Here is a 22,288-nt window from a genome sequence, read left to right as displayed (position 1 = left end):
CTTAGCCCTCAAGGAAGTGGACTGCATCTCTCTTTCCCAGGGCCCGACACTCAGTGCCCTGGTCATGGACTGATGACCTTGTATCTGCTGGATGCAGGAGGGCTCAAGTGGCTTAAGTACATGGGGAAAGGAGAGGGGAGAAAGAGGTGGTTGGGATCTGTGAAGAGGGGCCCTTCGGGTGCAGCTGCTCAGCGCTGGCCTGTGAGGTGGGGTGGGAGGGAGAAACAAAGAGCATTTGGAGAGAACAGAGACCCAGAGAGGGAGCTGCAAGATGCAGCAGGGGCAGCAGGAGGATGAGCATCTCTGTGGGCATCTCTCCTGGCTGGGCTGGACCCAGGTGTGAGGGTCACACAGGACCTCAACTATAGCAGCTTGTGAATTGGAGGGTGAAGGAGAGTCCTGCTGCACACTCCACATGGTTAACATGTGCCGGACTGTTTTGTCCTCCCATGAGCTGTCTTCTCACTGCACAGGTCTGTCTCATTGGTTCTGTGTGGAGCCTCCACTCACTGAGCAGCTGGGAGAGTCTTTTAGGATAAACTGGGGCCATCATGGCAGAGCACTGAGCTGGTCATTATGAGCTTTGAGGAAAAACACTGAGGGAAAAACAGTTCCCCTCACACAGATATGATGAGGCCAGTGGCTGAGAGGAGGGCTGGGCTTGTCTCTCCAGGGCTGCCCTCTTTTGAGAGCTAACAGCCAGCCCCACCCGCAGCAGGAAGGCTGCTGCAGAGCCGGCCCACACTCCCCTCTCCATCTTCCAGAATCTCTCATTTTCCTGAGCACACTTGAACGAGGGGTAATCATTCCAGAGACTCAGCAGGGGTTGTTTTGCTGCCCTCGGGGAAAAGACAAATATGTCCAAGCCTATTTGTTTAAATTATTCAGTCCTCCAAGTTCCAAAGCTGCATGGAGTGCCCCGGGGAGGCCAGATATATCAGCACCACGGACAGCGCACCCAGGCTAAAGTGGTCAGGCTCCCGCAGGGTGGAAGCTGAGAAGGGGGTGGCTCGAGGCCTAAGAAAACCCCACTCTTGAGGCCCTAAGAGCATGTCCCTTTCACTGCAGCTTGAAGGGACATCGGATAAGGAATGTCACCACTGGGCCCAGCTGCCTGATAATCAACCATTCTCAGTGCCCTGCATGGAAAGGCAATTAAAGTAAGAATTAAAAAACCATCGCATCATTTAAAATCCAATAACACGGCTGGCCTGAAATGTGTCCTTGGTCTCTAGGGAGGGTGAAGGTGGGGTGTGGGAGGTGCTGAGGGCAGAGGGATGCAACAACGAGGGCAAAGAGAGGCAGAAAGGGAGAGGGGGCTGGCACGGGCATGGAGAAGATTTCTGAGGCTTGCATGCCTTCCCACCATACAGCCAAAACCTGCCCATCCCCCCCCTCTTGGAAGCCCTCCCTGATGACTCTGGCCTCAAGGATGGTCTCTTCCTTGGAGTCCCCCAGAGCTTGCTGCCATGAAAAATGCCACCTCATGGTACTTAGCATTGATTCCTGGCTGGTTGTCTTTTCCTCTTGGATAGAGTAAGTACTCCTGCAGGGGTGGGCCATGCTCATATCATACCCCCACCCAGTGCCTAGCACAGAGCTGAACACTGGGCAGGTGACCACTACTCACCAATGGCTTCCCCAGCTGCAGCTCTTACACACTGCCCTAAACTAAACATAGTCTTGCCCCTGCCCCACATTACCTCCCCACAACCCAGCAAGGCTGTCCCCCAAATGAGGACAACAAAACTCATGAACCTCAAGAGTCTGTTTAACACAAAGTGAGTCCAGCCATTTCCCCCTTTTGTTCCCAGTGTCTAAAAGGGGTTCATGCTCATTCCTTCATGCTGAAGCTCTGAATTTGCTCTCACTCCTAAGAGAGCCAGAGAATTTCTAATCTACTAAGATGACGTTAACCCTTTTCACATCAAATAAAGCCCTTCTGCAGGTAATCTTCCTGTCACAAGCTCACTGCCTTGATGTAGCTTGGAAGTGAGTGGGGATACTCTGCTCCCTTTCATTTTCCATCCTCCTTAGTAAAATCCTAAACCAGGAGGATTCAAGTTTGATTGCAGCTGTTCCTGCAGTTTATGCCTCCTGTCCCTTGGGGGCTTACTCGTGTCTATTTTAAATAACCCCCCCCCCCTTTTTTTTCTCTCCTTTTTACAAAGAACAACTGCAAATCTTCTCTGAGGCGGAGCTTTTCTTTGGGATGGAATTCAGTTCTGACAGTCAAACATTCATGAGACAGGGCCCTAGGTGAATAACGATTAAATGAATTACCTCTATGATGGTCTTGCCTGAGAGCTGAGGGTGTTCTTTCAAAGTCCTGCAGTGTTTTTGGCTGCAGTTTCCCAATAACTTGGTTGCTCTTTCAAGAAAAATCTTATCCTAAGAAGTGGAGATGGAAAAAAAGGGATGGATGTTGCCAGGGGAAGGAAGAGTGATCTCTGTCTGGTGTCCCCGTCTACAGAACTGCTTAGGTAGCTCTTTCTTGTTTAGATCTAGGTGAATAGCCAAGGCCTGCTACCATCTAAACCAATGTCTCCAAATTCATCCTGCATCCTGGATGCTACAGTGTGAACACCAGATCATGCCTCCAGCTTACCCTACTACCCTGCCTGAGATTTTAGGAGCTTCCATTTGGTGCATATTTCAGTTAGATGTGGGACATCAGAGAACACAAGAATGAGAAACTGAGAATCCTGCTTGTTTATGGTGGCAGACCAGGTTTCTGCTCAGCCAAACATCTATGAAAGGATTGGGGTGTGAGCTCCCTAGGGAACAAGAGCTGTGAATGGCCCCCCCGAGCACCAGACTTGGCCAGCAAACAGTTCCCATGCAATTCCTGGGACCCTCACCCTTCCCCAGACCTCACCCAGCTGCCCACGGACTGCAGAGGAAATAGGATTCCCCCCACCTTTCCTGTTGCTTGCCTCTGGAGTGGGCTGGTGGGAAGGAGGCCTGTGTGATGGTCACCCACAGCTGCCAACTGCAAGGCTGCATGTGGCCTGCTGTTTCCATTTGCAGGAGCTGGCAGCCCCCCAGATTCACAAGCCATCAACCCAGCAGATGTGGAGAAGTCAACGACTGAGATTTGCTGATGCAATGGAAGTAAGAAAGTTTGGACAGCTAGCGTCTTTTACCTGAATCTATCCTGGATTAGCCTGACATTTGCAACAATTTTGGCTCCCATCCACACAGCATAAAACCTCTACCAAGACTTCTTTACTTCTTAAACATGAAAGTGCAAACTTTTCTCAACTACAGATTCTTAATCATTTATGAAAATGTGTCAGCTGTCCCTGCCTCCTTGTTCTAGTGCCTGGTGCCCTCGGATCAGGGAGCCGGAGCTGCCTGCCCTGAAGGGGTTGAAGAGAAAGGAGAGGTTTTGGCTTATGAGAGGCCAACCTTTCTTTATAATTAATTCGTCACTCCCAAAGCCATCTGCTTTCTCTTTGCACACATCCATCATTGCTATAAAAATATAAATACATATATTTAAAATTCAATTAAAAGGAGATCTGGTGTCACAACCTCAATTCACAGAAGGAACAGAAAAAACAAATCCCACAGAAGTCCATCCCATAGACCCTGCTCTTAGCACCCACACTCTGCCCCTGGAAAAAAGTTATGTGACCTCTTCCTGAAGTTTTATAGCAGCAGCTTTCGTGATAAACCCCCATAAATAGAAAGGGAACCCAGAGTAAGCTGGTGACTGGGATATTTCTAGGAGTAGTCTAACCACCCGGAGTAATATTGACCAGGAAGTCAGCAGGGATGCTATTGTAAAACTCAATTGAGTCCCCAAGTTGCGTGCACACTGTCAATAGTCCATGAGGCTGAACCAAAAAGGAAAGTATTTTATCAGATTGTTTTGGGTCCAGGTTGTTGGTGCACATTAAGTGGACTCGACAGGAAATTGGAGATGCAGGAATGTCAATTCACGTAACAGATGTAACACACAAACAAGAAGCTCAGCAAATTGGAAATTAATCCTGATGGACTCTTTCTGTGTCTCTATTTTCCTCTCCACTTACACTGTCTCTATCATGGGATTTTTAGTATACAATTTCTGCTGTGTATCATTTCTCAACAAATCATTTGTGAGTTCTGAAAAAAGGTCCTGAGCTATAGAAGAAAAAGAATAAAAATACCCACAGATCACCAAAGCTTGTGTTCCCTGGGCCAAGGCACAGTTGTTGCCCAAAACACCTCCTTCAGTGCTTTGCTTGACCTAGTTTTAAATGTCATCATCATCAACTTGTACTTTTGCTCCTGAATCCAGTTGCACACCTCTAACTCTGTGAGGGACATCAGGACTTTAAACACAAAGGCTTAGCAACCACTATCTCTCCCCTCCCCATCTCCTGCAGCTGGATTATTTGCCTCTCCTTGGCCTTTGCTTAACATGAGCAACACACATTTAATTCTTACCAGCATTCTGGGCAAGCCAATCTTTCAAAACCTTTCATTTTTCATTTTTATACCTTCAACTTCGGTACTCCTAGCGATCCCTGGGCTATTTCCGCTCATCTGAACTCTGCCTTTCTTTAGCCACTATTCTCCACCTGTTCGAGGGAACCATCTGGAAAACAGGGCAGTGTTTTAACTGCCCCGCCTCCCCCAGGTGCCCCCAATTGCAACTTTCCTTCCTTGTGGGTCCCTCCCTTCGTCCCTCGCACAGGCTCCATCCTACGTCTAGCTGCTCACCTGGCCATTTCCAGCTCATAATTCTAAACTCCTGACATCTCCTTGTATTAGGTCTCTGTCCTCCCTGATGTTTGCTACATCTCCCAATTTAGTATCATCTGCAAATTTAATTAACATGCTGTTGCCTCCCTGTTCCAGGCCATTAATGAAGATGTTATGGCAGTACACAGCAAACAATATTTTCAAGGTCATGAGGCAAGGAGAGCTACATTGCTAACACCTCTGCCCAATATGGGAAAGACAATCAAGTGCCCACGTATGGTTTGAGCCATCTCCTCTGAGTACTGTGAACTTCCTTTCCCAGGCTTGGGTTAGATTACGCCTCCCCCTGCCTCAGCCACTGCACATCTTGGCAATTCCCATTGGGAAAATAAAGAACATCAGATTATGCCTTCCTTTTATTTTTGTCCAGTTTCTAGCAGGAGAAACAGCCACTAACTAAACATTGGTAGGGAGAGATAACATACATGGCAAAGACAAAGCAGTTGTTATTTGGCTTGTTATCCACACATCTCTCCGTTTCTAACGCACTAACTGTGACAGCAGAAAATACCCATTAAGGACAATGGCACCTGACAAAGAAGGGAGAGAAGACATATTCCCACTGAGACAGTTCCTAAAGGGCCGACCCATGAGCTCTGCATCCCAGAGGGCCGCGAGGGGAGGCCGCTTCACCCCAACAGCTTGTGCTGCTAACGCCTTGTGACCCAACAGCAGACCTGGGCCCGCATTGGCCTGCATTTCCCTTTTGCATTACAAGGAATAGCTCACAATGAATCCTGATTTGCCTTCCTTCCACATCAAACTGCAGATATTACACTGTAATACTGCAAATTAATTGGGTCAGAAATACCAGATCATGGGAGAGATCCTAGATAGTGCTATTCATGCCCAAAAAATTGATTCTGGGTTATTTACTGTTTCCAGCACTTCCCTTCTCCCCATCACTCACTACAGACCCATCTCGGGTTCAGAGGCTCCTAATCATTTCTCAGACAGAGTGTCTTGAAGGCGTCTCTGGATCAGAGCCCAGACTGGCCCAGCCAAGGCAGGTCACGGATCTCAGAGGCCTGGTGTGGAGGGGCCCTCGGGAGAGGTCTCAAATGTCTCCTTGTGCTCGGTGGATAGGCCTGCCCTGCCATCTGCAGTCTTCCTCCCCATCTAGGCCTGGCTCCTCCAAACCTAAGAACACATGAGAAGAAACTGCACTTGTCCTAGGTGGTCGGCTCCAACAGCATCATGCTTAGACACCTTGCTGGGGATGGCATAAAGAGGGAGTGGCAGGGTTTTTTTGGTGTTTTTTTTTTTTTTTTTTTTTTGACCGGTAAGAGGATTGCAACCCTCAGCTCGGTGTGGTCCGCACCACGCTCAGCCAGTGAGCGCACCGGCCATCCTTATATAGGATCCGAACCCGCGGCCTCGGCGCTACAGCGCCGCACTCTCCCGAGTGAGCCACGGGTCCGGCCCGGGAGTGGCAGGTTTGTAGAGTGTGTACCAGGCTGCTGTCGTGTGTTTCCCCTGGCTATAGCCATCCATCTGCTCACTCAACACTGAGAGGCAGGAAAGCACTGTGGTTAAAATTTTGGATTCTGAAGCCTAACTCCCTGAGTTTGAATCCTGGCCCAGCCATTTTAAAAGCTGCATTTCACCACTGTAGTAGGCCAGTTTTTCACCTCAGTTTTCCCACGTGTAAAATGGGATAATAATCACACCAACCTTGCAGGGCTGTAGTGAAATTTCAAAGAGCTGATATGTGTAATGTCTGGCTGTTATTTATTACATGTTCCAGACACTGTTTAGATCAGGGGCCAACAAACATTTTCCATAAAGGGCCAGGTAATAAATATTTTCAGCTTTGTGGGCCGTAAGACCTCTATCACAACTACTCAATTCTGACGTTGTAGCCCAAAAGCAGCCACAGACAAAACATAAATGACGGACAGGGACTGTGTTCCAATGGCACTTTATTTATGGACATGGAAATTAAATTCACATGTCACTACATATTATTCCTTTGATGTTTTTAATTATTAAAATGGATAGGGCCAGCCTGTGGCTCACTTGGGAGAGCGTGGTGCTGACAACACCAAGTCAAGGGTGAAGATCCCCTTACCGGTCATCTTTAAAATAAATAAATAAATAAATAAAAAGTATAAAAACTATTCTTAGCTCACGGGCTGTATAAAAGTAGGTGGCAGGCTGGATTTGGCCCAGGCACTCTATTTTGCCTGCCCTGGTCCAGGTGCTGGAGATGCAGGTGCTAATGGGCCCACAGCGGCATCATGGAACCTCCCTGGAGCATCCCAAGCCTAGAAGCTGGCGGCTGCCTCACAACCCTTGAGCAACTTTGCCCCCACCAAGCTCTGTGTCCTCATCTTAAAAACCCCTCTTGAACCTGGGGCATTGAGACTCAGGCCCAGAGTTAAAGGACAGCAACTCAGTTACAAACCCTGGCATCTCAAGCTCTAATTCCTCGGAGATCAAAGACTTCTGAGACACACGTGCGCATGTAACAACAGTGGCAGGCCCAGCGTGCTGGAGTTCTAACCTCGGAAGTGAGGGTAGCGCTGCACACAGAGACCCTGCTCCAGCAAGCGAGGACACCGAGCACCGTCTGCTTCCATCCAGACCGGCTGAGCAGGGAATTTAGAGGTAACCCGTGTTGGGTTGGAAGCCCTGCAAATGTTTGCCACTTTCTAAGGGAAAAAGCCACAGCAGACAGGCAGGGGTTCCCGGACAAGAAGCACCCCCACCTGGATGTCTGGGTGGGGCAGCCTCTCTGGAAGGCACTACCAGTCAACGTGGTTTGCCTGGGGAAATGTCCACTGTCTACCCAGACCCTCTGGATTTCACACCCAGAATGTTCCCTGCCTTGGTCTCCCCTGCGCCAAAGCCAGCACCTGCCATTGAGTGATCTTCCAGTATGACGCTTTTGTCATATCATCCCCATCAAGGTTTCATGAAGACCCCCTGTCCCCCACATCAAATCTAAATCCTTCTGCTTGGTTTCTAAGGGCTCCCACACTTGGGACCAACAGAGTCACTCCCAACCCACACAGGGGACCTCCTGAGACACACAGGGGACCTCTGTGCCATTCTCTGTGCCTGCGTGTGACCCGCATCCCAGGAGCCCCATCCCCATCCCCATCCTCTGCCGCACTTGGCCACGTCCAGCCTTGACCCTGTATGAAGAGACCTTGCAGGGGGGCCACAGACGTGTCCTTTAGGTGTGCCTCAGTTTTCTTATCTGTTAAATGGAGGAAATAAACACACCAACCTCATGGACTTGCTGAGCTTGATTGGAACGTGCGTGTCAAGCATTCCCTGAGTAGAACTGTGTTCCCGGAACGGCAGCAGCCAGCAGCAGCGGCAGGCCCGTGGGACTCCAGCTCACATGCACCTCCTCCCTCTCTGAATCGTTAAACAGACTGTTTGCATTAAACAGTTGCCACAAAATGTCTCCCAGATAGGTGTAGGGTCTCCCCTTTAGGTTACAGACGCACAGACCCTCACGCCACCCTTGCTCCCTTGCGGCATGCAGCCCTAAGCAGCCCTGGGTCTGGATTATCAATCGGTTGAAACACTGTCACACACTCCTGAGTGCTTTCTTTCATGAGGGGCTTCAGGGGAGGGACTGAAGTGAAGTTATCTTTCTAATACAGTGCTCTGACAGCCGACAGAGAATCTGATCACTTAGAGTTAGCTGGAGACGCTCAACAACATCATCTGTTAAAGGAGCAAAAAAGAAAAGGCTTTCGTTAAAATGACTTGGGAGCAGCAGCTGTGTTTAAAGTGGACAGGAGAGGGCCATCTGGGTGGGGCAGCTGCCACAGAACCCTGACCGTCACTCACAAAAGAGGCCTTCCAGGAAAGCCCTGGCAGCCCACAGCATGGCAGGTTTCCACGAGCTTGGAGAATCCAGGCTCCCCCACCCAGAGCCCCCAAAAGTGTGGCCAAAGGTTAATGGGTTCCAAGGGGAGGACGGGAGCGATAAAAGGGCCCATCAGACCAGCTGGACACCAGAGGACAAGCAGAGAGAGACTCCTCCGGGCCCCTAGACCACGCTCACGCCGTAAGTTGCCGTAGGAGAAAGTTTGGGGGGGGCGCTGCCAGCATAAGCCCTGAAGCAAAACAGAGGTGTGGGCAGAGCCAGCCCAGTCCACACCTCCCTGGAGTGTACTGACCTGCTCCTGTGTCCCTCTGCCACCTTTAAATGCCTAGCTGGAGGGCTGGCCTGTGGATCACTCGGGAGAGTGTGGTGCTGATAACACTAAGGTCACGGGTTCGGATCCCTATATAGGGATGGCCAGTTTGCTCACTTGGGAGAGCGTGGTGCTGACAACACCAAGTCAAGGGTTAAGATCCCCTTACCAGTCATCTTTAAAAAAAAAAAAATGCCTAGCTGGGCCTCAGACTGAGCCCAAGGGAACTGGCTAAAGCTGCACTCACTGGGCAGAAGCAGGGCTGAGGCCTGGTGGCTGCAGGAAGCAGGCGGGTGCACCTCCTGGAGGAGCAGAAGCTGTGTGGGGTGGGTCTGGCACACCGACAGTGGGCTCAGAACCCAAACCAGGGCTTAGCAGGGACACAGGGCCCCACTTGGCTTTGTGGCTTTGCTCTGGAAAGTTCAGATAAAGAAGCTGATCATGAGGGGAATCACATGGCTAGGCAGTACTATGGGAGGGGGAAGGGAGATGGGCCCCCTCCTGCAGAGCTGCATGTGAAGGCTGCAGCCCCATCCCTGAGGATGGAAAAGGATCCAGCGCCTCATCCTACAATGAAAAGCTCTCTCCCACTCCCAGCTTGCCAGAAAGCAGGTGACATGCCAACTGCCAGTTGGATCAAGAAAATGAGCAGCAACTGGATTTTGCAGTTTTTTTTAATTTAAAGTTTTTATTGATTCTAATGGAATGAATTAAATGCAAATACCAGAATGAAAAGGAATCCATAGCATCTCTGTGAAGGAAATAGGATGCCATAAATGTGACACATCTGTCTCCTCTGGGATGAAAAGCAAAACCCCAGAGACTCCTCAGGGAAAGGATGGGAAGGAGAGGGGAGGCACCAACGCCACCCATCCTCTGTTCAGCACATGCTCCTTGGGCTCTGTAGAGGGTCTTGGCTTCCCAAAAGGTGATCATTAATGGGCCGGTGGCCCTTCCAACCTACTGGGAATTTGTATGCGGCTGGGATGGGGAGGCTTTAGCTGTCTGATCCCTGGTATTCTTGCTCATGGAGTGTGAACAAAATGGACAGAAAAAGTAGCAAGGGGGGAGGGAGAGAGAGCAGAAATAGCAAGAAGGCAGAGGAGTGTCCTGCTTGGTAGAGGTGGTTTCGGATGACTGAGGAGACAGGTGCTGGCAGAGAGGTGGGATGCAAGCGCACAGCCCTGGAAGCTTCCCTCCAAGGGAACAGCTGGGCTTAGACCTGCAAAGAAGCTTGGTGGCTGGCCCAGAGCAGGACCCTCTACCACCCACAAAATCCAGGCTGTCCAAGGCCGGGAGCCCTTTATCTGAAACCTTGCAATCACCACCACCCCTACTACCGCAGAGGCTTCCCTGGTCTCCCCTCCCTGTTCCGGTGGCCTGGCTCCTGTACTCAGCAGTCCACCCAGCACAGGACCGGTAGTACCCAGGATGCGTTCAGCAGGATTGCCCCTAGCAATGCCCTCTTGCACCTACTTGTGGGCAGAGACAACATGGGGTGGGATATTGGGAGAGACACCAGGCCTTGGAAAGCCAGGGTTCCAGCCCAGCTGCCTCTGAATGAGTCAACAGAGGCTAACACCCAGCCAGGTTGCACCACCCCTGCCCAGGATTTCCCTGACCCTGCCCAAAGCCCACCCAACTTTCTCAAGTCTCTGTACCTCTGCAGTCACCTCATCACCTGCTCCCTGGCAGGACCTGAGCTCTGAAAGCCTCCTGTAGCCTGCCTTCCTGCCAGCCATTCCAGACATATCCACTTCCCAGGATGCAGGAGGCCCCCCCACACACTGGCACCCCGCCAGCACTCACGGCATTCCAGAGCATCGGCAGGCTTGCAGGGAGGAGCCCCCTGTTGTTTCTGGCTATGGCCAGCAGGCAGCTAGACACACTAGTGCTGGGGAGAGGCTTGTTCCAGAGCCAGCGCTCAGCCCAGTGGGGTGGGGACCCCACTTGCAGCTCTTGGATGCAGCTCTTGGATGCAGCTCCGTGCTGAATTTTACCATCTGGCTCTTCCTCCACATGGGCAGAGGGTCTCAGCATTTTCTTCCATATACCTGGGGTCTTGGCCTGGTGCTCCCAGGTAGAGCCACACTCATCTGGGCCTGAGTCCATCCCTTTTGTCATTCTCATCAGCACATGGAGCAGGGAGGCTTCCCTGGGTCTTGGGGCACAGTTCTGTTGATAATCTAGGAGCTCTTTCTCCGAAAGATGAGGTCCCTCCTGCCTTACGATCTCAGCTGACCCTAGAAGACCTTGCCTGTAACAAGAAGGGCCGACAAATGGAATGATTCTTCCCTAGTGTGCGGCAGGGGGCCAGGTGGCCTTTCCTAGGAACTTAGTCAGCTCTCACGGCTCAGGGCAGAGAGGGTGCTCGGAGCTCATCTGGCAAAGCCCTGATCCCAGGCCCAAGTCCAGAGAGGCCAAGCACTTGCTCAGGATTACACATCTACACATGGGGCGTGGAGCAGAGCTGAGTGCTCCTACCTCCAATGTAGCAGTCTGCCACTGAGGCCTAAACTTAGTGACAGGAGCTGCTTGTTGTTGTGCAGCTCCAGGATGGTGTCCCGCAAGGCCGTGGCTGCGCTGCTGGTGGTGCATGCAACCGCCATGCTGGCCTCCCAGACAGAAGCTTTCATCCCCATCTTCACCTACAGTGAACTCCAGAGGATGCAGGTAGGAAGCCGCTGCTGCCCACCTCCCAACATGGCTGAGGTTAGTCACAGCCCTGCAGTGGTGCTAGTCTCTCTGAAGCGGAGTGTTCCTTTGGTGAACTCATGTTAATTACCTATGCCAGTGATGCCAAGGAGAGCATGAAGCCACAGGACCTGAAACAGCCCCGAGCTCCAGCTGTAGCTCTGGCCACCTTCACTGGCATCACTCAGAGATGTCAGTGGTTCCCATGAGTGACATCTTCTCCCACCCCTGCCTGTCCTTTGGAGGAAATTTTCAATTAGCAAGTCAATAAATATTTACTGAGCTTCTCTGCAGCACAAGGGGCTACCCTGGGTGATGGGCCAGAGCACGCGAGGAAATCCAAGCACCTCCCCTGTCTTCAAGGAGCAGGCTAGGGAGCCAAGACACACACATATGAAAAATTAACTAACAATTGATGACGAAAGAGAGATGTCACAAGGCAGGACATGATAAATTGCTCCCTAAGTGATGCCAATGGTAAGTGCTTGGGTTCAGAGGAGGGAGAAATTGCCATGGGCTGGAGCTTTTTGGAAGCCATCAGGGAAAAGACGAAAATCCTGAGACCTGAGTGAGGAATGGATGGGAGCCAGTGCCCAGAGGTGGGGAAGAAGGTGGCCTTCTACCTAGTGGTGGCAAAAGCCTCTTTCTCTTTAGAGCCCAGAAGAAAACAAGGCAGGCCTGATGGAAGTCAGGCAATGGGGCCTAAGGAAAACTGGACTGCTGGCTCGGCCTCCCTGGCACCTTTTACTGTAGACTTCAGGGGTTCCCTTTAACCCAAGGAAGTGAAGAGATGGGACTTTCACGCCCCATCCTGTCTGAGACAGAGGCTCCCACAGGGCCAAATGTATGAATTAGTTCCCCAGGAGGCCTCAGAGCCCTGTGGCACAGCCTGTCCGTACCTGCACACTGTGGGCCAGGTTTCCACATTCCTAGTGAATGTGATCCTTTGCAGAGGTGAGACTGAACCCAGCTCCTCGGCCTCCACTCTGGCTCAATCTCCCAAGGAGATGGCCATTGTTCTGGAACCACTGCCTCTCAGTGCAGGCCAACAACAGAATCCCAAGAGTGTCATTAGAGTAACCAGAAGAATGGGTGTATCTGGTATCAGTGCTCAGAGACCTGGCAAGCAGTATGCCAGGTGAGATTGGGGGCTGAACAGAGACAGCCAAACTCAGGAGAACATAAGCTAGCAAAATGGCAACCAAAGGACACTTTGCATTAATTTGCTCCGTGGTTTATCTCCTCGTAATTGCCAGGCACCAGGATGTTTATGAAGAAGCAGCAAACTCCTTCCTCCATAATTCATTCCCCTGTCTTGCCTCTTATAAATCACCTCCCAGGGACTCTGAGTTCCCGGGCCACCCCATGGTGCCCTCACAGGCTAGGCTGTCTTGCTACCATTTTTATAGGCTTTCTGCTAAGAAAGATACATTTTCCCACTTAATATGCATGAAAGGCAGCCATTATTTTCAGCTTTTTAACTTAATTAACAGTAACAATCTGGGTGCGATGTTTTAACTACAAAGGAGCCAATTCCTTTTCCAGTTGACCTGTTGGTGGGGGACTCCAAGGGTCATCCTTAAAACCCTGAATGTCTTGAGACTCTATGTAGCAGGCACTTGAGAGGAAGGGTTCTCTCAGTCTGTGGGGAGCTCAGGCCAGTAGCACCCTGGGCAGATCTGGAGACAGGGGCAGGGCTGGGCAGATTGCAGGAGGGCAGTTTTGTGCAATTTTATGCTCTGCCCCTAGGAGAGGGAACGGAACAAAGGGCAAAAGAAATCCCTGAGTGTACAGCAGAGGTCTGAGGAGATGGGTCCTGTAGACCCCGCAGAGCCCGTCGAGGATGGAGAAAACAAAATGATGAAGGTGAGCAGACTGTGGGGACAGTGGCAAGAAATCAGTGTGGGGCATGGTTCCCCAGCCTGGCAAGGAGGCAGGGCCCACCAACTACAACCAGCCATGGGATGTCCTAGGATCCAGCAGTGCCTATAATAATTGCTTTGTGTCATTGTTACTGTCTGTCCCTGCCTATCAGCATGGTGCTTGCTGCCTGGATGTCTTGTTCAGGAGTAAATGAGTAGATGGCATCAGTGCAGAGACCTGAAGAGAGCAGGGCAGTGAACCATAGGGATTCCTGGAGTAAGAGTATTCCCCGCAAAAACAGCCAGCGCAAAGGCCCTGAGGCAGAGGCAGGAGGGCGCATTCAGGAACAGTGAGGAGGCAGAGAAGCTGGAGCAGACGGAGCCAGGAAGAGGGTAGGCATGAGGCCAGACTGGATGTCATAGGTCATTGTTTGGACTTTGCATTCACTCTGCAGGGGTGGGAGCCCTTGGGGGCTTTTGCACAAAGGAGGGATATGATCTGATTTACATTTTAAAGGGATCTCCCCAGCTGCTGTACAGAATTAAGGAGAGCACTGAGGGGTCTGCTGTAGTATGAGAGAGAGAGAGAGAGAGAGAGACTCAGCTTGGAGTGGTCATAATGGAGACAAGGCAAAGTGGTTGGATTTTAGAAAACAGAGGTGGAAGCCCACTGTATTTGCTGAAATAATGGATAGAGGATGTGAAGAAAGAGAAAAGTTAAGACTAACTTGAAGGTTTGGGGCTGAAACAGCTGGAAGGACAGATTTGTCACTGACAGACAGTGAAGACTGTGGCTGGCTGCAGTTGGTGGAATAAAGATCAGGCGGTCAGATTGTACCTGTGAACTGTGAGATGCTCTTGGGCATCCAGGTGAAGATGTTGCACAGGCAAGTGGAAATACCAGGCTGGAGTTCAGGAAAGAGGTTAGGGATAGAGTCATCAGCTACTCGATGGCATTTGAAGCCAGGGCTGGTTGAGCTCCCTGAGGGGTCAGATGTGGGTGGAGAAGAGGAGAGGCTCCAGGCCTGAGTGTGGGGCACTTCCATGTAAAAGAGCCTGTGAGGTGAGGAGACTGACATCCAGTAGAGCAAGGGCCTCGCCAAAGACACCCAGGCCGGTGATCTTTCCATGCTCTGTCAGGTAGGTGGCCCAGAGAGTGACCTCAGCACTGTCACTGGGCTCAGCGGGGTGGGGCTCCTTTCCTCCCCACATCCACTCTGATCTCCTTGAGTTCATGAGGAGGGAGCCAGGAGTGAGCCCTGCAGCTGGCAAGGGAGGAACTTGCTAAGAAGTTCCCTCTACATTCACCTGAGGCAGAGTTGGAGACACCAACTCCCAGGTTAATGAGATGCGATACATCCAAAGTAACATCCTATTTGCGGAGACTTGGGGTAAGACACCTTGTGTCCCCTTTCCATCTCCCTAGAACCATGATATACAGGGCTAGGATGCCCTTTCTGGATTATCCAGTCCAGCCTCTTCATTTTAAAGGGGGCAGAGTGAGGCCTAGAGAGAGGCATAACCACAGCAAGAGGATGGCATAGGCAAGTCTCGAACCAGAGCCCCACAGTGATGCCTTTCAGGCATCCTGAGCCCCGAGGGTCTAGAGGGCAGGCCCCAGCCTGTTCCCCACACCCAGGGAGCCAGGTGGGAGGTGGGGGAGTCGGGACTGGGACTCCTCCACGGGGACTCTCCGGAGAGAAGGGAGCAAGGCCATTGAACCAGGAAGCTCTGGGGGACGACAGGAGATCAGTCAGCACATTGGCTGCCTCTTGACAGCTCCCACAGGGCCTCACTTGCGTTCCCACAGTGCCCGATAGTCATGCGCGCAGACCCTGGAACCAGGCCGCAGGGGTGTAACGTCTTCTTCCTGCTACTTACTACCTGTGTGGCCTTAAGCAAATTACTCCACCTTCATCCTCAGTTTCTTCATCAGCAAAATAAGAATACTAATAGTTCCCACCTCATAGGGTTATTGCGAGGCTTAATATACATAAAGCACTTAGAACGGCACCCAGTACATGGTAAGACTCCTCGATGTTAACTATTATTATTATTATTGGGGGGAAGGGGTGAGTTCCTTCCCCATATGAGAAGACAGTGGGCTTCCTGCCGACCCCACCCCTCCTGTCCCAGCTTCCAAGAGGGGGATCCTCCCAGCAGGACTCAGTGACTTGCAGGATCCAGCCTCCTAGTTAGGATTGTAGGGAAGGGGGGATGTCAGGGGATGGGGACAAGTGGAGCCAGGCGGAGCAGGGTGGCATGGCTCCCGTGGGCCTCTCCTGCCACCTGTGGGGCACCCGGGGTTAATGGCCCTCTCCACATCTCTCCCTTCTTGTTAACTCTGCCTTATTTCACAGCTGACTGCTCCTGTGGAAATTGGAATGAGGATAAACTCCAGGCAGCTGGAAAAGCACCAGGCTGCCCTGGAAGGGCTGCTGAGCGAGGTGCTGCTGTGTACCCAAAATGGTATGGGAGGGGCTGGCCCCCGCCCGCCCTGGTGTTAATATTCCAAGAGCTCAGCTGAGCAAGGCTTGAGGACAGCAATTGGTTTGCTGCCTTGCACTTGAGAACATGGAGCTATCTGCTCCTCCAGCACACCCCCATCTCCCAGGGGAGCCTAATGGGGGTGCGCTCTGATGTCTGCCAGTGGACACGGAGCCCCAATTCTCCAGGGAGGGGGCCCTAGGCCCCTGCCCTGAGGATCAGTCCTTTTCCTAGACACCCCCCTGGCAGAGGGCCACTACAAATCAACAGCAACCCACCCAGCCCTCTCCCATTCCAGATATTTTCATTCCCTCCCAAAACATCACTGGCTGGGTGGTTGCTCTGAAGGAAACCCTGGTGCAGTTTTTGGGTTTTTTTCTTTTCTTCCGTTTCTGTAAATTAAAGTCCTGAGCCCCATCTGGCCTTGCCCATTTCAAGGTCTGCCCAAGTTACTTGTGCAAAGCTAGATCTTGTCTGACAACAGCCACTAATTACTTCTCATGGTCCTCAGGAGGAAAGGGGAGAGACGGAGAGGGAGTGTTGGTAGAGATGGAGAAACTGGAAGGTTAAATGACTTGCCCCAGGCTACAGAGATCTTCCAGGTGCCCTGTAAAACCCCCATGTCCCAGGCCCCCAACCTGCCCTGGATGCACCTCCTCCCCCTGACCTGCAGGCAGGGTTTAGAAGGAGGTTTCATAAACAGACCTGCTGATACCACTGAGCTGCAAACCTTTACTTTTTCCCCAGCAGCCAAGTGACAGCCCCACTCTGGGGAGAAGGTGGATGGATCCGGGACCCTCTTCCTGCCTGAGGGAAGCCCCAGAAATCTACACAGTCCTCGAGCTGGGCTGAAGGAAAATACAGTCTCCAAAGCAAATCCTCCTCCAGCAAATAAAGCATGAAATAGAAAGAAACGACTCTTTTATTTAATATTTTAATTTCCAAAGGGCAAACTCAGGTCATGAGGAAAAGGAGGGAAAAAAGCTCAGAGAGAGTTGGCCATAAATGGTGCATATATTAGCAGAATGTGTCCTTCTGTTAGTTTTATGTTCAAATATCAGCTTGGATTCGACAAACTGGAAGATCTGCACCAGCACTTCCATTATAGGTGAGAAAACCAAGCACCGGAGAGGTGGCATTTTTGCCCACACACTGAATCAGTGGTAGAGCGAGGACTGGAATTCAGGTCTCCTGAATTCTGGTCCATTTTCTGTTTAGAGCTCCAGGTCTAATGAGCCAGAGGATTTTAAGGCATCTGCACTTAACCCCTTGCTGAGTAACTTCCAATCAGCCCTTTAACCTCAATGAGACTTTGCAAAAGGAAGGTGGTCATACTTGCCTGGAGAGCTGGGGACCGAGGCACCAGCAAAGAGCAAATCACTATTATTATTATCATCTCATGACTATGTGTGGCAGCTTCTGCAACAAAATTGCACAGCCAACCCACTTATTTCTGCCTTCTAAACAAAACTGGATGGGAAATTTTATTCTAATTTAATCTTACATTAATGAGTGTTCATTTATTTATAGACTGGGGCCATATAGGAACCATAGCTCCCCCCATCCATAGGTTACAAGCAATTAGACACAGAATCCATTCGGTATTTCCACCCACCTCAACCACTGCAAGGGCTTAGCCACAGAAAGTAGTTACCAAAACAAGAAAAGTCCAGTGCTTGAAAAGGACCCTCCTTTGGGCTGCTCTGAATTCTCCTGAAGAACACCCAAACCTTCCATGGGACCCAGGCCCTGCCACGCTGCACAGCCACACACAATTCCAGTGCACATACTGATTAACCCAAGAGCAGCTGCAGGTTCCCAGGAAATGCTGCCAAGACATCCTGTAATAAATGGAGAGAGAGGGCTACTGCAGCAGGGCATGCAGGGAAGAAAAGCACACCATGGGGCAGAACCGGATCCAGGATTCCACCTCACCCTTCTGAGTTCCACCATGCCAGTTCACCCCATTCTCTGTAACACACACCAAAAAACAGAAAAACAAGATGCTCTCCGTCTCTTTCCATGAAGAAAACATTTTGTGTCCTCCCCTTACCCTCTGCTGGAATCTGCCCCTATAGTGAGACCATCTTCCCCATCACCAGCAGGGGGTACCCATTTCTGGGGTGGGTGCCCCAGCCCCTCTGGGGAATTTTCCCTAACATCCTGGGGATTGAAGAAAAGCATTGAAATAGACACCACAGAGGGAAATAAGACCCCTAAGAGATTTCACCCCACGTGGTCTGCACTTTTAAAAATGGGAATTAGATCAGCAACCACAGCACCTGGAAAGGGCTCAGGTACCATTCGTTCTGCAGAAAAGCCCTGTTCAAAGCTCAGCGCCGCAGCCCAAAAGTCCCTGACCCTCACACTGCACCTCTGATGTGCTTCTCAGTAATGAGCTGCAACAGGGACCCAGCTACCACCTACATCTGTATGCACAGTGCCCCGGCCACTTGTTTAGATGTGTCAGCTCCTTTCCTCTCTCGTTTTCCTCCTGCTGCCACTGTTCGATTTCTCACAACCAGCCCAGATAATTTTTTTTCACCAATGAGCTCCTCCAGTTTCCAGGGCCGCAGACTCGATTGCTTACAAGACACGCACAGCCCTGGAAGAAATTAAAATTGGGGAGAGGTTGGGGAAGATTCCATGAGCTAAGCCAAGAGAAAATGACCATGTTTTCACATAACAGAAGAAAAGAGAGACACACCTCTGTTTAAAACTATAGAATAAGTGGGACCAGAAACCAGCCAGGATCAGATAGAGTGCCCAGAGTAACCAGCAAGGCAAGGATGCCCGACCTCCTCACATCTTACTGAGGTTTATCCAGCAAAATCTGCAGGAATCTCTCCAGAACCTGGCAATCATGAAGAGGTACAGATTACCCCATCTTCATTTGGACTGTACTTTACACTTACCGGGACCACAGGTAATTATAGGGCACCCTGAACCTAGCTGCACAAGGTGGAGATGATGAGGTATTTTCTCAGTAACCACATTGGTGTGATTTTATAATTACTGAGCTACGTGGATTTGCCATGAAATTGAATAGTTAAAAGCAAAGAGTAATTGCCTGATATTTGTACTCTGTAATTTAGTATAATCTAATCATGGACAAAGCCCAAAAGAAAATGTCCTGAAAGCATTACATTTTTCTTCCTACACAATCTGTTATTGACATCGGGCGATGTATTCCATGCCTCTAAAGGAACTCTTACCACAGATACCAAAGTGTGAGAGTGGTCGAAAGAGTGAGAGTTTTGTTTAATTTTACACAGATTATAAAAAGCAGGCACAATACTGCCCACTAAACCCTTTCTGGCATTTCTGTGACTATTTTTCTCCTTCGTTGACACCCCCTGCAAACCTAGAAAGAGATGAAAAGGGCAACCTCCTCTTCCACAAGACACAAGATGAGGGAACAGGAAGTTGCCCAAGGGTTCTCATGGGGTCATTCCAGTCAAAATCTGAGCCCAGAACAGCCCCCACTTTTCAGCCACACTCTACCAGTCACCCCCTCCCCACCATCATGATGTCACCCATGACGAGGTTTGAAGCAAGCCCAGAATAGCAGAGAAAGAACAGAAGGCCCTCGACGAGGTGGATCAAGGGTGAATCCACAGTCTCTGAGCATCTCTGAGGACCTGATAAATGTGTGCAGGGCTTTTTGCAGGAGGAGCTGGAGATTGGAACCCACTAAAAGATTTATGGCCGTTGTTATTATAAGGCTCTGCCGAGACAGAGAGAGGTCAGCAGGACGGAAGGCAGTGTGGGTAGCCCTCCGGGAATCCAGAGCGTGCTCTGAGCAGCCCCTATCCTCTGCCAAATGTGTAGATATGGTTACTAAGTAGATTTAGACATTGCTTCTTGTCTTTCCTCTTTTGCCTTTAATAAATCAGGAAGACCCACTGCAGCCTGAGCTGCTTACCTTTAAAAAACTCACAAGGAAACGACAGGAAAGGAGGGCAGGCAGGGCAGCCATTGACTTTCCAACGTTGCCCTTTCTTTAAAATATGTATTTCCACCCTGGACAGGCCCAGCAGGAGGCCAACGTTGAAGACACAGAAAGGCAGACTCCAGATGCCCCAGGAGGGCCTCACGGTCAGCTCCCAACAAGGGGACAAGGGGCAGTGGTGGCAAAGAAGCACTGAGGTCGAGCTCTTCCTAGGGGAATTGTATGCATGGTGTGGGGGGAGAATGTAAAAAGCAACAAACTGACTTCACTAAAATGGGTAAAATGGCTTTGGGCACAGAGAATGTTGATGGAAGATTGAGGAGGGATATAAATCCAGGAAAAGGGGCGGGACTGGTAGCCAGGAGTTCGGGAGGAAAATGGAAAGGCCTGAGACCTGGGAGGAACAATTGATTTTGAGGCTTCTTCTCAGAGGGGGCGGGGAGGGGAGCACTGATGGGCAAAAACACCCTAAGTGGTTGGGTGCCTGTTGATGCACTACACCAAGAAAGACAAGGCCATCACCTGCCACAAGCCACCATGGGGGCAAAAGGCCACTGCTACAAACATGATGAGTTCTATGCTACAGAAAAAACAACAGGGTTCAGGTGAAAGGGCCCATTTGGCCCCAGGCGTGTATAGTAAGTAGCAGCAGTACTATCCCCAAACACAAGGAAGGCTGACAAAGCCCACGCTGCGTACCACCACTGCGGTGGCTCTAATTCAGTCCATATTTTTAAATCGCCCTGAGATCCATTGTGATATAATTGACCATAACTCTGTGAAATGCTGTAACGTTAACTTTGTTTAAGCATCAGTTTCAAGCCCTCTTAGAATACACAGGGCCAGTATTGATGCCGAAAGGCTCATTCTTTATATATTGAACTGCACAGCTGCAAGGAGTTGCACAAATGTTACCAGCTCATTTGTCATGCAAACAGAGCTTCAGGAAGAAATAAAATACTATTATGTGGTATATGTGTTAGGCAATCACTATATCAAATTCATGGCATTCCATGCAAACACAGGCAGAGGAAAGGAAAACAACACTTGGTGAGAGAAATTGCACCACATGGGAGCAGCTAAGTCGGAGGGGACAGGGAGGCTAACGACAGAAGCCTGACCAAGTCGAGGCTGTAATTTTCCCAGCAACTGTGGCCAGGGTTGAATACCCCTGAGGTAGAGCAAGTGGCAGGAATGCAAAACCCTGATGGCGGAGCACTGCTCAGGATCCCAAGGAGGGAGGGACAAGGTGGGAATAGGTGATAGGACTGTTGGGTAGAGGTACAGGGCGATCCCAGGGAGGAAGGGGGGGGCGGGGAGGAGGGGAGAGCTGAATGGGAGGGGTAGAAACAGACTGGAACCTATTAGGCCAGCAATAAATGTTTGGGAAAGGGAGCTGATGAGAGATGTGGAAGGAATACAAAGAGGAAGGGGGGTGGAGGGAAGACTATGAACTATAGCTGTTTTCATTTACCACCACTTCCTTTGCTTCCCTTAGGGGTTTCCTGCTAAGAGCCTTCATGTAACCAAATCACCTGCCCTGTGGGAGGCTCTACACAGCTGCAGACATCCAGGTTAAGTATAAACACTTGTGAGCATGTGCCAGGCACTGTCCTAAGCACCTTACACAAATTACCTCTTCTACTGCTCACAGCAACCCTCTGAGGTTTTCTGGCAAACAGGCTAGAAATGTTAATTGGATATGATCACATATCTAACAGTTGTGGAGGTGGGATTTGAAATCAAACTGACTGGCTCCAGAGCCCACATCCTAAACCAGGAGTGAGGGAAACAAGATCGTGGGTCTCTGGTGTCTTTCCCTACCCCTCTCTCCTCGTGAAAATCCCACTATGCAGCCCCGGGGCTCCCATGAGAAGCCTCAACTGCCCACTTGAGCCCAAGGGCATTTGGCTCTTCCGCCCTCTCCGCGTCCCCCTCCAGGCTGGAGTGCATTCAGGGCCAGTGGCTGTCCTTGAGCAGGGCCCGCACCTACCTGGTGCTCAATATCCGGCGTGTGAACGACTAGAATACAGAGGCCGCCCCACCGAAGCCCGAAGTCGAGGCAGGGTTTCGGGGCATGCCTGGGGTCTACTCCACCACCCAGATACAACCCGATCCACACATCGGTCCCCACGCACAGAGAGAGGCGAATGATCGTGTCTCCCCACTCTTGGCAGTGGCTTGTCTTTCACCATTAAGCAATTCATCCAATAAATCAACACGACTTTAGTGAATGCATACCACGTGCCAGAGACCGCGCTTGGGGAGGTGGATTCAGAGATCAACAACGCTTGGTCTAACAAACAAGGGGCAGGGACAGGGGCAGGGCGGGACAAGAGCGGGGAAAAAACAAACAAAAAAATTCCCTCGGACCTTCC

At 50.7% G+C, this 22,288-nt stretch overlaps 1 protein-coding gene across 1 annotated transcript; it reads left to right on the top strand.

Annotated features, from left to right (window-relative positions):
* The first annotated feature begins 11,471 nt into the window (after window positions 1-11,471).
* MLN (motilin) lies at window positions 11,472-21,936 on the top strand. The gene is made up of 5 exons (XM_063098279.1): window positions 11,472-11,588; window positions 13,359-13,475; window positions 15,832-15,940; window positions 16,122-16,179; window positions 21,852-21,936. Exons 1-5 carry the CDS (start codon window positions 11,472-11,474, stop codon window positions 21,934-21,936), a joined length of 486 nt encoding a protein of 161 aa, XP_062954349.1.
* The last annotated feature ends 352 nt before the right edge of the window (window positions 21,937-22,288 follow it).

This window comes from Cynocephalus volans, chromosome 5, assembly GCF_027409185.1.
Source record: "Cynocephalus volans isolate mCynVol1 chromosome 5, mCynVol1.pri, whole genome shotgun sequence".
Taxonomy (NCBI): Eukaryota; Metazoa; Chordata; class Mammalia; order Dermoptera; family Cynocephalidae; genus Cynocephalus; species Cynocephalus volans.
This window is presented reverse-complemented; position numbering and strand designations above follow the sequence as displayed.